Source organism: Amblyraja radiata, chromosome 7 (genome assembly GCF_010909765.2).
Source record: "Amblyraja radiata isolate CabotCenter1 chromosome 7, sAmbRad1.1.pri, whole genome shotgun sequence".
NCBI lineage: Eukaryota > Metazoa > Chordata > Chondrichthyes > Rajiformes > Rajidae > Amblyraja > Amblyraja radiata.
Window position 1 is genome coordinate 30215012 of NC_045962.1, and position 13276 is coordinate 30228287.

General features: G+C 42.6%; 1 protein-coding gene across 4 annotated transcripts in view; it reads right to left on the reverse strand.

Annotated features, from left to right (window-relative positions):
* Positions 1–252: 252 nt before the first annotated feature.
* Positions 253–13276, reverse strand: part of kalrn (kalirin RhoGEF kinase) — a 612442-nt gene continuing 599418 nt past the window's right edge. For 3 of the 4 annotated variants that reach the window (XM_033024025.1, XM_033024026.1, XM_033024024.1), the window contains 5 exons: positions 10145–10312; positions 9636–9714; positions 7073–7273; positions 5886–6024; positions 254–3224 (listed from right to left, as the gene is read on the reverse strand). In XM_033024025.1, coding sequence (XP_032879916.1) covers positions 2679–3224; positions 5886–6024; positions 7073–7273; positions 9636–9714; positions 10145–10312 — 1133 coding nt within the window. In that variant the 3' untranslated portion in view covers positions 254–2678. Of the gene's footprint in view, positions 3225–5885; positions 6025–7072; positions 7274–9635; positions 9715–10144; positions 10313–13276 lie in introns of all 4 variants that reach the window. The other variant, XM_033024028.1, reaches the window with a different exon arrangement.

Below are 13276 nucleotides of genomic sequence, written 5' to 3' on the forward strand. Positions count from 1 at the left end.
AAAGTCATGACACATCCTGCGCAGCTCAGCCACTTATAACAACATAAGTAAAGAAATAAAAAGATAAACATAAAACGAAAGAAATGTACAACTCTAACGATAATCAAATGATAATTTCACATAACGTTTGGTGGGTATATGGAACAAGCTGCCAGAGGAGGTAGTTGAGACTGGGACTATCCTATAGTTTAAGAAGCAGTTCGACAGGTACATGGATAGGACAGGTTTGGATGGATATGGGCCAAGCGCAGGCAAGTGGGACTAGTGCAGCTGGGACATTGTTGGCAGGTGTGGGCGAGTTGGGCCGAATGACCTGTTTCCACACTGTATCACTCTGTGACTATAACCTGGAAATATTTTGGCATTCCTTTAGTATGACAGTGCCTAAATTCTGGACCTTCCACCCAACCACATGGACCTTAATCCAAAAAGATTCCAGTGGTTTCAAACAATGACTTATCGTTACCTACCCAAGAAAAGTTCAGAATAGGTGATAAATACTGACCTTGCCATATCCTAAAAGTTGAATAGCAAAAGAACTTCAAATGGTGCGATATGTCGCATTTCTAATAGTAAATTTTCAATGACAGTTATTTGCCATTAAGTAAGACTCACCATGCCACTAAAGTGCACTTACATCATAATGTACATGCCTCAATGTGTTTTATGTTTTGTGTGTACCTAGTGAGTGAATACCACATTCACACTGTTCCTTGTGGAAGAACACCAAGTCGCGTGGCTAGATACTGTTCAGAGAAAGCCTGCAGAGGATTGGGACAATCCTTCAGTAACTTCTTATTTATTGTATTCAACTGCACAGCTGCAAGGCTGTGCAGTTGAACACAGGCATACTACCCATGGAAATTGCTCTCTGAATGTTTTTCTTCAGAGCTCTAAGCACTGATTACTGCACTGTTATTCTTCCTGCAATATTAAAGACATTGTTTATTGGGGTGATCAATTTTCACTCATAGAAAACTATGGCAAATGCGACATGAAAGTTACCACTCATTGGAAATATTCCACTAGTATAGACTCATTTGCTCAACAAGCCAACACATGTACCTTCCCATCTATAAGCATTAGAGGTGGAGAAAGAAAATTGCAGATGCATGGGATCTCCACCAACATTTCAGTTCATTTTGACTGGTATTGTTTATGTTTACCCCACAGAATCGTATGCACAACATTCCTAAGGCTACTTTAATAGGTCACATTTAGATTAACCAAGTTCATAGAAATGAAGGGAAGATGAAACTGCAGAATGGTGTGTTATAGTGGCTTTTCTTAACCCCAAATAATAAACTTCAGTAAAATTCATTAAAATTAACTAACATCAGATTGAAAAAGATTTTTACTAAATCTAAATGACAAGGCAGCTTTTAGAAACCTTTTGTGGGGAGCTTTTCTAAATGCACAGTGAATTAAAGTCATGGCACATGATGTGCAGTTCAGCCACTTACTTACAACATAAGCACAAGCAGGCAAAGCCTATTTGGCCTCTAGTGCTTGGTCTGCCATTCAGTGTGATCATACATAGCTGCCAGTGTCATTTGCCTGCACTGATCACATGTTCAGTAATATCCGTTGAGGAAATGTCTTCCTCTTCACGTAATGAATCGCTGACACCTTATTTTGAGATTATTAGCCCTAGTTCTATACCCCCTCTCCCTGCAAGGGGAAATATTAATTCCACATCTACCCTAAACATTTTAGTGAGATCATCTCACATTCTTCCAAACGAAAGACAGCGCAGGCTTTGTTTACTTAATCTAAAATTACCATTAAAAGCATCAGGTTAATGATCACTGTCAAATTAACTGATGTAAAACAAGGGTGGAGTGGATATTAGTGGAGATCACAATCAAATTAATTGATGTTAACCCAGGTGGAGTAGAGATGGTTGAGGTAGGGAGGAAGTACGAGAAATTAGCTACGGCTCCTGCCATGATTGCTATCTTTTGTTTACGACTGAGGTTTGTGCATGTGGTTAGTAATGAATGAATGCATGGATGGCTGCCTGCCAAAGGGAGGCAACTTTGGCAAAGTATCCAAGGCCTCCCAGACTCCAAGGAGAAGTGAACCTAGGCAGCCAAAGGTTTCTTTGATTCCTTGACAACACTGAACTGATTCACATTTTGAACTGTCTGAACATATGCTGCTGAAGGAGACAGTCTGAGCAGGCCTGTACTTCAGGAGACCATGGGTGCCCTGCTGCACAGCAACAGAAAAAAACCTGTGTCACAATTTCCTGAATTGTACAGGTGCCAGTGCATATCCTCTGTTGGAACCTCATAGATGATGTTATTGTAAAGGACTACAACATAATTCCTTTACTACATCTACAGTTCAAATTTCATCAAAGAGATGACCTTTGCATTTTTTCCAGTTTCTCAGCATTCCCTATTCAACATCCAGCACGTAAAATTTGTAACAGTTTAGTTTTGCATTAAAATTCATTCCCCTTCAAAACTAAAGTAAATAGATCAAACTTTGCTGACCTACTTTCCAAGGATGCTACATCAGAAACATTCTATGTACATGATTCTAGTGTAATGTAAATCTGTTTCAATCCATTTCGATTTTTCCTAGCCTTGCCCTTCCAGGTGCGTGCGGAGTAAAAGTATTCTTGGAAGTTCTTCTCAATGGTGATTGAGTATTCACTGGTCACTGATGCTTCACATCCTGGATCCAAGATTTCTAGGTAGGAAACCTTTCACGTTGCTGACAGGCCGAACATCATTTTGATGTCGCCGGCGCTCAATAAACAAGGCCAACCGTGAGGTATCCAGTGGGGCAGTGGAGTAACTGTCATTCTGAGGGTGTAGCCAAGGGTTTTGTAAACAAGTGGCAGCTGTGGGTCTCCAACGAAAGTCCCCCTGAAGCAGAGCCCTTATGAAGTCTCGGGCCATGTAGCTGACTCCCTGGAAATATTCATCGGGGAAACTGAAATCCCGACGGCAAATGTTCATGCACGTCTCCTCGATGCTCTCATCCAGGAAGGGAGATACTCCACTTAACATCACATACGTCAGGACGCCAAGGCTCCAGATGTCAGTGCTTAGTGAGACTGGTGTTCCCTGGATTATTTCAGGAGCAGCAAATTCAGGATTTCCTAACAACTGATGTATATAATAATAAGTTGTGATTTGAACAGCGTCACCTAGATCTATAAGCTTGACACGTGGCACAGGTGTGTGAAAGTCAATCAGCAGGTTTTCTGGCTGTTAGAAGGGAACATAATAATTAATGATAAAAATTAATAAATAACTGTAAAAGATTATGAGAGGAATAGATAGGGTACATGCACAGTCATTTCCCAAGAGTAGACTTTACTTTAGACCTCAGAAATACAGGGTGGAAACAGGCACTTCGGCCCACCGAGTCTGCGCTGACCAGCGATCACCATGTACACTGACCTACACAAACTAGGGACAATTTTACAACAATTTACTGAAGCCAATGACCCTACAAACCTGTATATCTTTGGAGTGTGGGAGGAAACCCAGATCACCCGGAGGAAACCCACATGGTCACAGGGAGAACGTACAGACTCCGTACAGACAGGATCGAACCCGGGCCACTGGTGCTGTAAGGCAGCAACTCTACTGCTGCACCACTGTGCTGTAAAGTAGGGTAATCACCACTAGAGTAGGGGAATCAAGAACCAGGGGACATATGTTTAAGGTGAGAGGGGAAAGATTTAATAGGAATCTGAAAGGCAACTTTTTCACACAGATGGTGGGTGAGTGTATGGAACGAGCATCCAGAGGAGGTAGTTGAGGAAGATACTATAGCAACATTTAAAAGACGTTTGAATAGGTACATTAATAGGAAAGTTATAGAGGGATATGTGCCAAACACAGTCAGGTGGGAATAGTGTAGATGGGGCATCTTGATCGGCAGGAGTAAGTTGGGCTGAAGGGCCTGTTACTGTGCTGTATGACTCTATGACTCTAATGGTTCCACTTTGTTTACATCAAGCTCTAAACATATACAATGTTGGGTTCCAGCTCATTTAATTTGCTGTTGAAGCAGTAATTCCAATAATTTATACCTCCACATCCTTGATTGATTGATTAAAAGATACATCATGGAAACAGGCCTTTCGGCCCATCTAGTCCACACTAACCATCCATCACCCGACCCTTGTTTTACACTCACAGCAGAAATTGCCACTATCAGGTCTCCTAAGGAACCGCTTAGTTCCAAGCAAAATACAAGTGGAAAATCTCATCCAGGACCATACTCACTCTTATTCCAGTTTCTAACAATATCCCAAAGGGTTTCTTCATTCTTTGCAAGAATGTTGAGATATGCAACCGTCCTCTATTGTCAATGCACCCATTGCTTGAGGGTTTTCTACAATTGATCTCCTGGCCAATGTTACTTACAGCCAAGAAAACATTTCTCCTACAAAATGTATTTTCATCTTATTGGGATCTGACAGAAGGGTTTCGGCCCGAAACGTGCCTATTTCCTTCGCTCCATAGATGCTGCCGCACCCGCTGAGTTTCCCTAGCACTTTTGTCTACCTTCGATTTTCCAGCATCTGCAGTTCCTTCATAAACAGAGTGTGGCATTGCGATGATTGAGGGCAACAGAGATCAGGGACAAAAATAGCTGTTGGAATTTGGGAGAGCTGATGATTTAGAATTGGGATTGGTTGAGAGATTGGAGCTCGGTGTGGGTCGGGAGTGAGTGCAATTCAACATGGAACTGGGAACATTGCGATGACATTTATAGTTTACTGCATTGGTGCAATTGAGCAGCCTCAATTGGGTGGCGCCAGCAATGGCTGCCTCGCCAACAGTCTGTCTGTCCCTTCCTTCTCTGTTGTTTTATAGTATGTGTTAAATGTATGTTTTAGTGTTTTTTAGCTTGTTTTATGTGGGGTGGGTGGGGGAGGTTGGGGGAATTTTTTTAAAAATCTCTTACCTCGACGGATATGCAATCTTTTTCCATATCGTATCTCCGTCCGCAGTGCGCCCCAACATTGAAGAGTTGACGGCCTCTGCTGGAGATCGACCGGGAGCTCCAACTGCGGGAGCCTGCGGACTTAACATTGCGGAGCTGGCGATCCCTTTGCCAGGGATCGACCTCGGAAGCTCCAACCACAGGAGCCTGTGGCCTTAACATCGTGGAGCTCATGGTCCCTGGTTAGAGACTGACTTCGGGAGCTCCAACTGCGGGAGCCTGTGGCCTTAACATCGTGGAGCTCACGGTCCCTGGTTAGAGACTGACTTCGGGAGCTCCAACTGCGGGAGCCTGTGGCCTTAACATCGTGGAGCTCACGGTCCCTGGTTAGAGACTGACTTCGGGAGCTGCAGGAGCTTTGACTGCCCTGACGTGGGAGCTTCAATCACCCCGACTGCGGATGGTTCGACTGCTCCGACCGCGGGAGAAAATGAGGGAAGAAGATTGGCCCTTATTGCCTTCCATCACAGTGAGGAATGTGGGGAATCTGCTGTGGTAGATGTTTATGTTAACTTTTATGTAGTTGTGTGTTTTGTTGCTTTTTTTTTTATTATGGCTCTATGGTAATACAAATATTACTGTACCTTAATTGGTACGTGACCATAAAAGATCTTTGAAACCTATGATAATTCAGATTAACACCGAAAGAATTCCAGTTGCTTAAGAGAATAACTCACCACCACCTCGTTGAGCAGTTAGAGAAGGGCAATAAATACTGTTCTGACCTTGTTACCAACATCCAGCTGTCACAAAATACTTTTTTTAAGTGCATTGTCCGCACAAACTAAACAAATTCCTAAAACCAAATAAATGTAAATACAAATCTAATATAATTTCAGAAAGTATAGATCTGTGGTGGAAGAATAATATATTGATTAGTTTTTTTAAAACTTTAATTGAAGTCCTACCTTTAAATCCAAGTGCGCAACCCTACAGTTGTGTAGATACTGGAGGGCCTCTAATGTGTCGCGAATGTAAAAAGCAACCTTCTCCTCCAAATGCTCCTCTTGATTTATCAGAAATTCAAGCAAGCGACCATTATCCAAGCTGTGAGCACAAGAACAGAAATATTTAGCAATGTGCTGTCAATATATTGTGTACCCATTTCATGAGTATGTCTGGCTGTTAGATGTGCCACTATAATGCAATGTTAATGCTAAATTGTAATTAGATTTCTACATTGGTGACTTTAAAGGAAAATCATGGGGGATGGGAGGCGGGGGTGACTGCTTCACCATTCTGAAGAAGGGTCCCAAGCCGAAACTTCGTCTGCCCATTTCCTTCCGCAGATGCTACCTTACCCGCTGAGTGCCTCCAGCACTTTGTGTTTTGCAGAAAATATATATTTTCTTCCAAAAGGAAAGCAGAAACTAAATCCTGCTGAGACTCCATGGATAAATGTAGATGTTTGGCAACAGTTAAAGGAAAGGAGCGATTTGCATTGCTATCCATTGAAAGATGGATAGCAGAAGAGTCTTTAATGTAGGGAACATGAATACTTGCGGAAAGCTGTGAAAGAAAAAGAGACGAACTGGAAGACGAAGAGGAAATATAAAATTACTGGAAAAAATAAAATAGTAAAATATATTACAGTTACCTCAATCAAATAATGAGATGGGTACAGGAACTTCAATGGATGGATTAGTCATAAGAAATGTAAATTAAGATCCAGGCCAAACAGGTGCAGCTATGCATAACCATTGCTTTTGTGTCACAAAACTTTTATTTAAATATTATTAAAACTGTTCCAGCTTTATGATGACTCAGCTCCAACCGCAGCCTGTGGACTTTAACATCAAGGAGCTCGCAGTCTCGGGTTGTGACCGACGTCGGGAAGCTCCAAAAGCCGCATGACGTTCGACTAGCCCCGACCCGCGGTAGATTGCCCGGCGCGGGGGAGCTGAGATTCTCTAAAAAGGTTACACGGGGAGGGAGAAAATTAATGAGGAAGTGAGAACAGTTTCGACTTTAGTGGAATCCTCTATCCATGAAAACTAGGCTGAAAGCAAAAATGTAAATCAGCTCCATAGTGTTGATGCAAATAGTATTTTGCCTACCAAATGCCGATGGTTTGGATATAAACACAGATACTTACAGTTCAAGAACTAAGATATAGCCTGTGGAAAACTCATATGTGTCACAGATTGCAGGAAATTGTGGATGCTGCAGGTTTAGCAAGATCGCTGCCTCGTGAGCCACTTGATCTTTCTTTTTCATTTTCTTGCTGATGAATTTTACAGCTACTTCCCTCTTGGTAGATTTTTGTATACATTTCTTCACCACAGAGAAACGACCCCTGCAATACAGAAGAGGATTTCAAATCACTAGTAGACAGAATCAGCTACATGTATGAAATCTCAATCCTTTACATTTTGCATCGTGCAAATACTGGATTACAGTAGTCAGGTTCCAACCCAGGTCTCCGGCGCAGGATTCATTGTAAGGCAGCAACTCTACTGCTGCGCCACGATGCCGCCCTGTTCTTGCCAGCTTGCACGTACAGTGTACACATGCTTTCCATGGATACAGGCAAATCAGTTAAACAGGAACCTTTTGTTTTGAATGATAAGCCACATCTGTTTAAAAAAAAAACACTGAGTGCTTGCCCCGGGTGGAAACAGTACTATTAATATGAATCATGTATAGTCTATTTTTTACTGGATAGCATGCAACAAAAAAACTTTTCACTGTACCTTGGTACACGTGACAATAAACTAAACTATTGTACTGGACAAAAATCTGTCTCCATTCGAAAAAAAATCAAAATAAATGTACGTAGTTGCATTTCCTATGATAGGATTAATGAATAGGCCAATGAACCCTTGCATCAATCTGAAGAAAGGCCCTGATCTGAAATCCTGTCTGTCTATTTCTTCCACAGATACTGCCCAACCTGCTTAGTTCCTCTAGCACTTTGTGACTTGCTCAACGTTCCAGCATCTGCAGTTACTTGAGTCTCTGTCTCTCTGAAATCAGACTACTGACATCCAGGGAAAGACATAAAATGCTGGAGTAACTTAGCAGCATCCCTGGAGATAATGGATAGGTGATGTTTCGGGTCGGGACCCTTCTTCAGACTTCTTAAGTCCAGCATTTTGTGTCTTTCCTTGGTAAAACAGCATCTGCAGTTCCTTGTGCCTCGGTCTCTCTGAAATCGGATTACTCTTGCCCATGTCCTGGGGACATTATTCCAGATACTCAATTCCCTTACACAATAACAAATTATTGGTCTCAGTTTTGAAATTTGAAAGTCTTTGCTTAGTTCTAGATTTTCAGTTTTCTTTGTCTGAATTCTCTAGATTTCACCTCAAAATGGACTAACTAACACAAATTTTCTATCCATTTCCGTCACATAGGCCTTGCTTCATACAGGAATGGGCTGCTTTTTTCTCAGGAGTTGCTAACGGAATTAAACATGGCAAATCATCAGTGAACATTTCCACTTCTGTTGTGCTGGAAAGGAGGCCGTTAGCGAAGGTGCGGGACTTTGAATGGGGGCAGGGGACAGGGGGATGGGATGGTGGGAGAAATGGATGTGCACCGGCATTGGGGAATGGGAGGGGGGCAGGAGGGAGAGGGGTGAAGAAAAGGGGTGTTATTACCTAAAATTGGAGCATTCAATGTTCATATCGTTGTGTTTTAAGCTATCCAAGTGGAATTATGTGGTGAACCCAGTTAACATTCTGGTCAAAGGTCCCCCCAGGTTGATGAAGGTGGTCGATTCAGCAATGGTAAATGCCTTTGAAAATCAAGGGGAGGCTGGTTAGACTTCCTTATTGAAGGTGGTCATTCCTTGGCACCTGTCACATGTGCTATTTGCCACCGATCAACCCATGCGTGGATTTTGCATAGGTCTTGCTTCATACAGGAATGGGCTGTGTTTTGTTTAGGAGTTGCTAATGGAATTGAACATGGTGCAATATTCAGTGAACATTCCCACTTCTAACATGGTGGAAAGGAGGCCATTAGGGCAGTAGCTGAAGATTGCAGGACTTTGAATGTTGTCAGGAGAGTTCTTTTAGTGAAGTCGTGGTGCTGATATGATTGACTTTCAAATTCAACGCCATCTTCTTTTGTGTGAGATGTGACTCCAGCCGCAAACAAACTGGACAAGACAACGCTTACTGAAACATAAACAAACAGCAGCATTCAGCCCTTCAGCTCTTCAGCCCTTCGATCCAGCATCGCTATTCAATATGATCATTGCTGATCATCCAAAATCAGTACCCCCTTCCCGCTTTCTCCCCATACCCCCTGATTCCATTAGCCCAAAGAGCTAAATCTAACTCTCTCTTGAATATATCCAGTGAATTGGCCTCCACTGCCTTCTGTTGCAGAGAATTCCACAGATTCACAACTATCTGGGTGAAAAAGTTTTTCCTCATCTCAGTCCTAAATGGCCTCCCCCTTATTCTTAAACTGTGACCCCTGGTTCTGGACACCCCCAACATGGGGAACATATTTCCTGCATCTAGCATGTCCAATCCCTTAAGAATTTTATATGTTTCCATAAGATCCCCTCTCCTCCTCCTAAATTCTAGTGAATATTAACCCAGTCGATCCATTCTTTCATTATGTGTCAAAGGCCTGGTTATGGGATCCAGGTGTAATATTACTTCCAGATGCCTAAAAATTATCTTTATGTGGATTTACAGTACCTTCCAATTTCAAACAGTTCTGTGTAAGCAGATTCAAAATTATCCTTCCATGGAATTCTTGAGTCATCACTAGTAGCTTCTGGATGGGGATGAAAAGCGGTTAGAATGTATTTCAGTGCCAATTCAATTGCTTTAATAACTCAAACAACAGTGACACCAAAAAACAATTTCGCCGACTGTTATAAAGGTTCATTAACTGATTTGGCCTGGAATAAGGAACTCTAACTACATGCATTCACAGTGGAACTATCAATTTCTCACCAAGGATAATTAGAAATCAGGGCAGAAATTTTTGCTGAATAGCTTGCGGAAACTGCCACATGCGCTGTAGTGCACTGATACAAAGGCTCCCGAGATGCGCAACTCGGAAACAAAGATGTGGGTTTAAAGAATTGCTTACATAAGTGCGGGTTTTACATAAGTCACCTCTTATGCAAGTCAGGGTGTGCCTGTATTTTCAGAATAATTCTCCTTATATATTTTGGTAAATAGAACTCAGATGTACTTACCATTGTTGCAAGACAGAGTTACAAAGTCAGACGGCTCACTTGGTGAGCTGATTCCCCAGGGGTTACTTGCACTGATGCGGAACTGGTACTGACAGCCTGGAATCAGGTCCTCAATCACAAGGTAGGTGTCCAAGGTGGATGCTACTGATTGCTGCCATGTCAGTGACCCTAAACATTGAAGGACCAATATGATTGTTGTTTCCATTTCAATGCAAGTACGTCTTTTGTTAACTATATTTTTAATTGAAGAAAGAATCACATGGCGGCTTTTAACATGCACGTGCATTATTGTTCAACCAATTAAACTGAAGAATTGGAAGAATTGAAGCATTGAAAATAAACTACCGGTTTTAATTTGTATATTACATAAACACCACATTATTAATGGTCAGGCAAATTGTTTTTATTTTGATCATTAAGCCAAAGGCTGTATATCTTTCAATGTGCAACAAGGAGATACATTAATTATCAACACATCCAAATATTTCCAATTTACAGTCGATACTATCCTCCCTTGAAAGTGTGCATTGATAGAGAACGAGAACAATTTTCATATAAAATAACAAAAACATATCTAATTGCTATCTAAGTATTAGATTGACAACAAGCCTGGATTGCAGAAAAAGAAAATATGCAATGTGCATGCAAAGGTGGGGAATGGTACTTAATCTGACTCCAGTAAATATGTGCAACAACAACTAAATATAGATATTGAAGAAATAAAGTGTTAACATAGAACAGTACAGCACAGAAACAGGCTCTCCGGCCCACAATGTTTGTGCCGAACATGATGCCAAGTTAAACTGATCTCATTTACCTGTACATGATCTATATCCTTCTACTTCCTGCACTTCCATGTGCCTGCCTAAAAGCCTCTTAAATGCTACTAGCTTATCTGCCACTACCACCATCCCAGGCAATACGTTCGAGGCCGTACTACTCTCTGTGTAAAAAAACTTGCCCCGCACATCTCCATTAGACTTTCCCTCTCTCACCTTATAGCTATGCCCTCTAGTGTTGGACATTTTAACCCTGGAATAAAGTTCTGATCGCCTACCCCATCTATGCCTCTCATAATTTCAAATAAGTTTGTAGAAGTCATTCTGAACGTGTGAGAAATACAGAAGCTCTAAAGTTATTACATGTGTGCATACTTTAGCCACTGCCTAAAGGATTCAAAATCAAGCTTTTCTTAGATTAGGAGCAGTGAAAATGTTTTGTGTGCTGCCTTCAAATAACAAAACTGTTTAGCCTGTGCTGAATAGCCATAAGAATGGAAGGAGCATTGACAAATATGAAAAGGTTTTGATTAGTTGAAAGGCAGAAACTTTGGAACATACAGTGCATTCAGAAGTATTCAGACCCCTTCACTTTTTCCACATTTTGTTACGTTATAGCCTTATTCTAAAATGGATTAAATTCATTTTTTTTATCCTCAATCTACACACAATAACCCATGATAATAAAGCGAAAACTGGTGTTTAGAAATTTTTGCAAAGTAATTAAAAAGAAATAACTGAAACATCACATTTACATAAGTATTCCGACCCTTTACTCAGTTGATGCACTTTTGGCAGCGATTACAACCTCGTCTTCTTGGGTATGACGCTACAAGCTTGGTACACCTGTATTTGGGTAATTTCTCCCATTCTTCTCTGCAGATCCTCTCAAGCTCTGTCACGTTGGATGGGGAGCGTCGATGCACAGCTATTTTCAGGTCCCTCCAGAGATGTTCGATCGGGTTCAAGTCCGGGCTCTGACTGGGCCACTCAAGGACATTCACAGACTTGTCACAAAGCCACTCCTGCATTGTCTTGGCTGTGTGCTTAGGGTCGTTGTCCTGTTGGAATGTGAACCTCCGCCCCAGTCTGAGGTCCAGAACGCTCTGGAGCAGGTTTTCATCAAGGATCTCTCTGTGCTTTGCTCCGTTCATCTTTCCCTGACTAGTCTCCCAGTTCCTGCCACTGAAAAACATCCCCACAGCATGATGCTGCCATCACCATGCTTCACCATAGGTATGGTATTGGCCAGGTGATGAGCGGTGCCTGGTTTCCTCCAGACGTGACGCTTGGCATTCAGGGCAAAGAGTTCAATCTTGGTTTCATCAGACCAGAGAATCTTGTTTCTCATGCCTCTTGGCAAGCTCCAAGCAGGCTGTCATGTGCCTTTTACTGAGGAGTGGGTTCCGTCCGGCCACTCATAAAGGCCTGATTGGTGGAGTGTTGCAGATATAGTTGTACTTCTGGAAGGTTCTCCCATCTCCACAGAGGAACTCTGGAGCTCTGTCAGAGTGACCATCGGGTTCTTGGTCACCTCCCTGATCAAGGCCCTTCTCCCCCGATTGCTCAGTTTGGCCGAGCGGCCAGCTCTATGAAGAGTCCTGGTGGTTCCAAATTTCTTCCATTTAAGAATGACGGAGGCCACTGTGCTCTTCAGGACCTGCAATGCTGCAGAAATTGTTTTATACCGTTCCCCAGATCTGTGTCTCAACACAATCCTGATTCGGAGGTCTACGGACAATTCCTTCATCTTCATGGCTTGTTTTTTGCTCTGACTGCACTGTCAACTGTGGGACCTTATATGGACAGGTGTGTGCCTTTCCAAACCATGTACAATCAATTTAATTTACCACTGGTGGACTCCAATCAAGTACAGGTGCACAACCTTTTATCCGAAGATCCAAATAACGAAAACCTCCGAATAGCGGCCATTTTTTCGGTCCTTGAAGAAAGGTCCTTGAAAACGTTCACCGAGGGCGGCCCGCAGAGGTGACAGCGGAACCTCCGGTCGGTCCTCGAAGAAAGGGGAACTAAATCCCCATTCATAAAAGAGAAGATGAGGGTATATTGCGCGGGAGGGTTAATAATTGACAATATGCTGCTGCCTGCCCGCTGAATTAAAAAGTTCCCACGGTAGATTCACGATATACAGTGTTTCGTGCGTCTTGCGTGGGAACCTTTTAACTCAGCGGGCAGGCAGCAGCAGATTGTCGCTCCCTTCAGTATCACCCCACCTACACCCCTCTGCTTCCCGGCCATGTGTGTGACCCCTTCCCTCCCCTCTCCAGCTCCCCGCCCATTGCACCGGCGCGGGGGCTTTGCACTGTCTTCACGTCGGCGATTTCGCAGGACC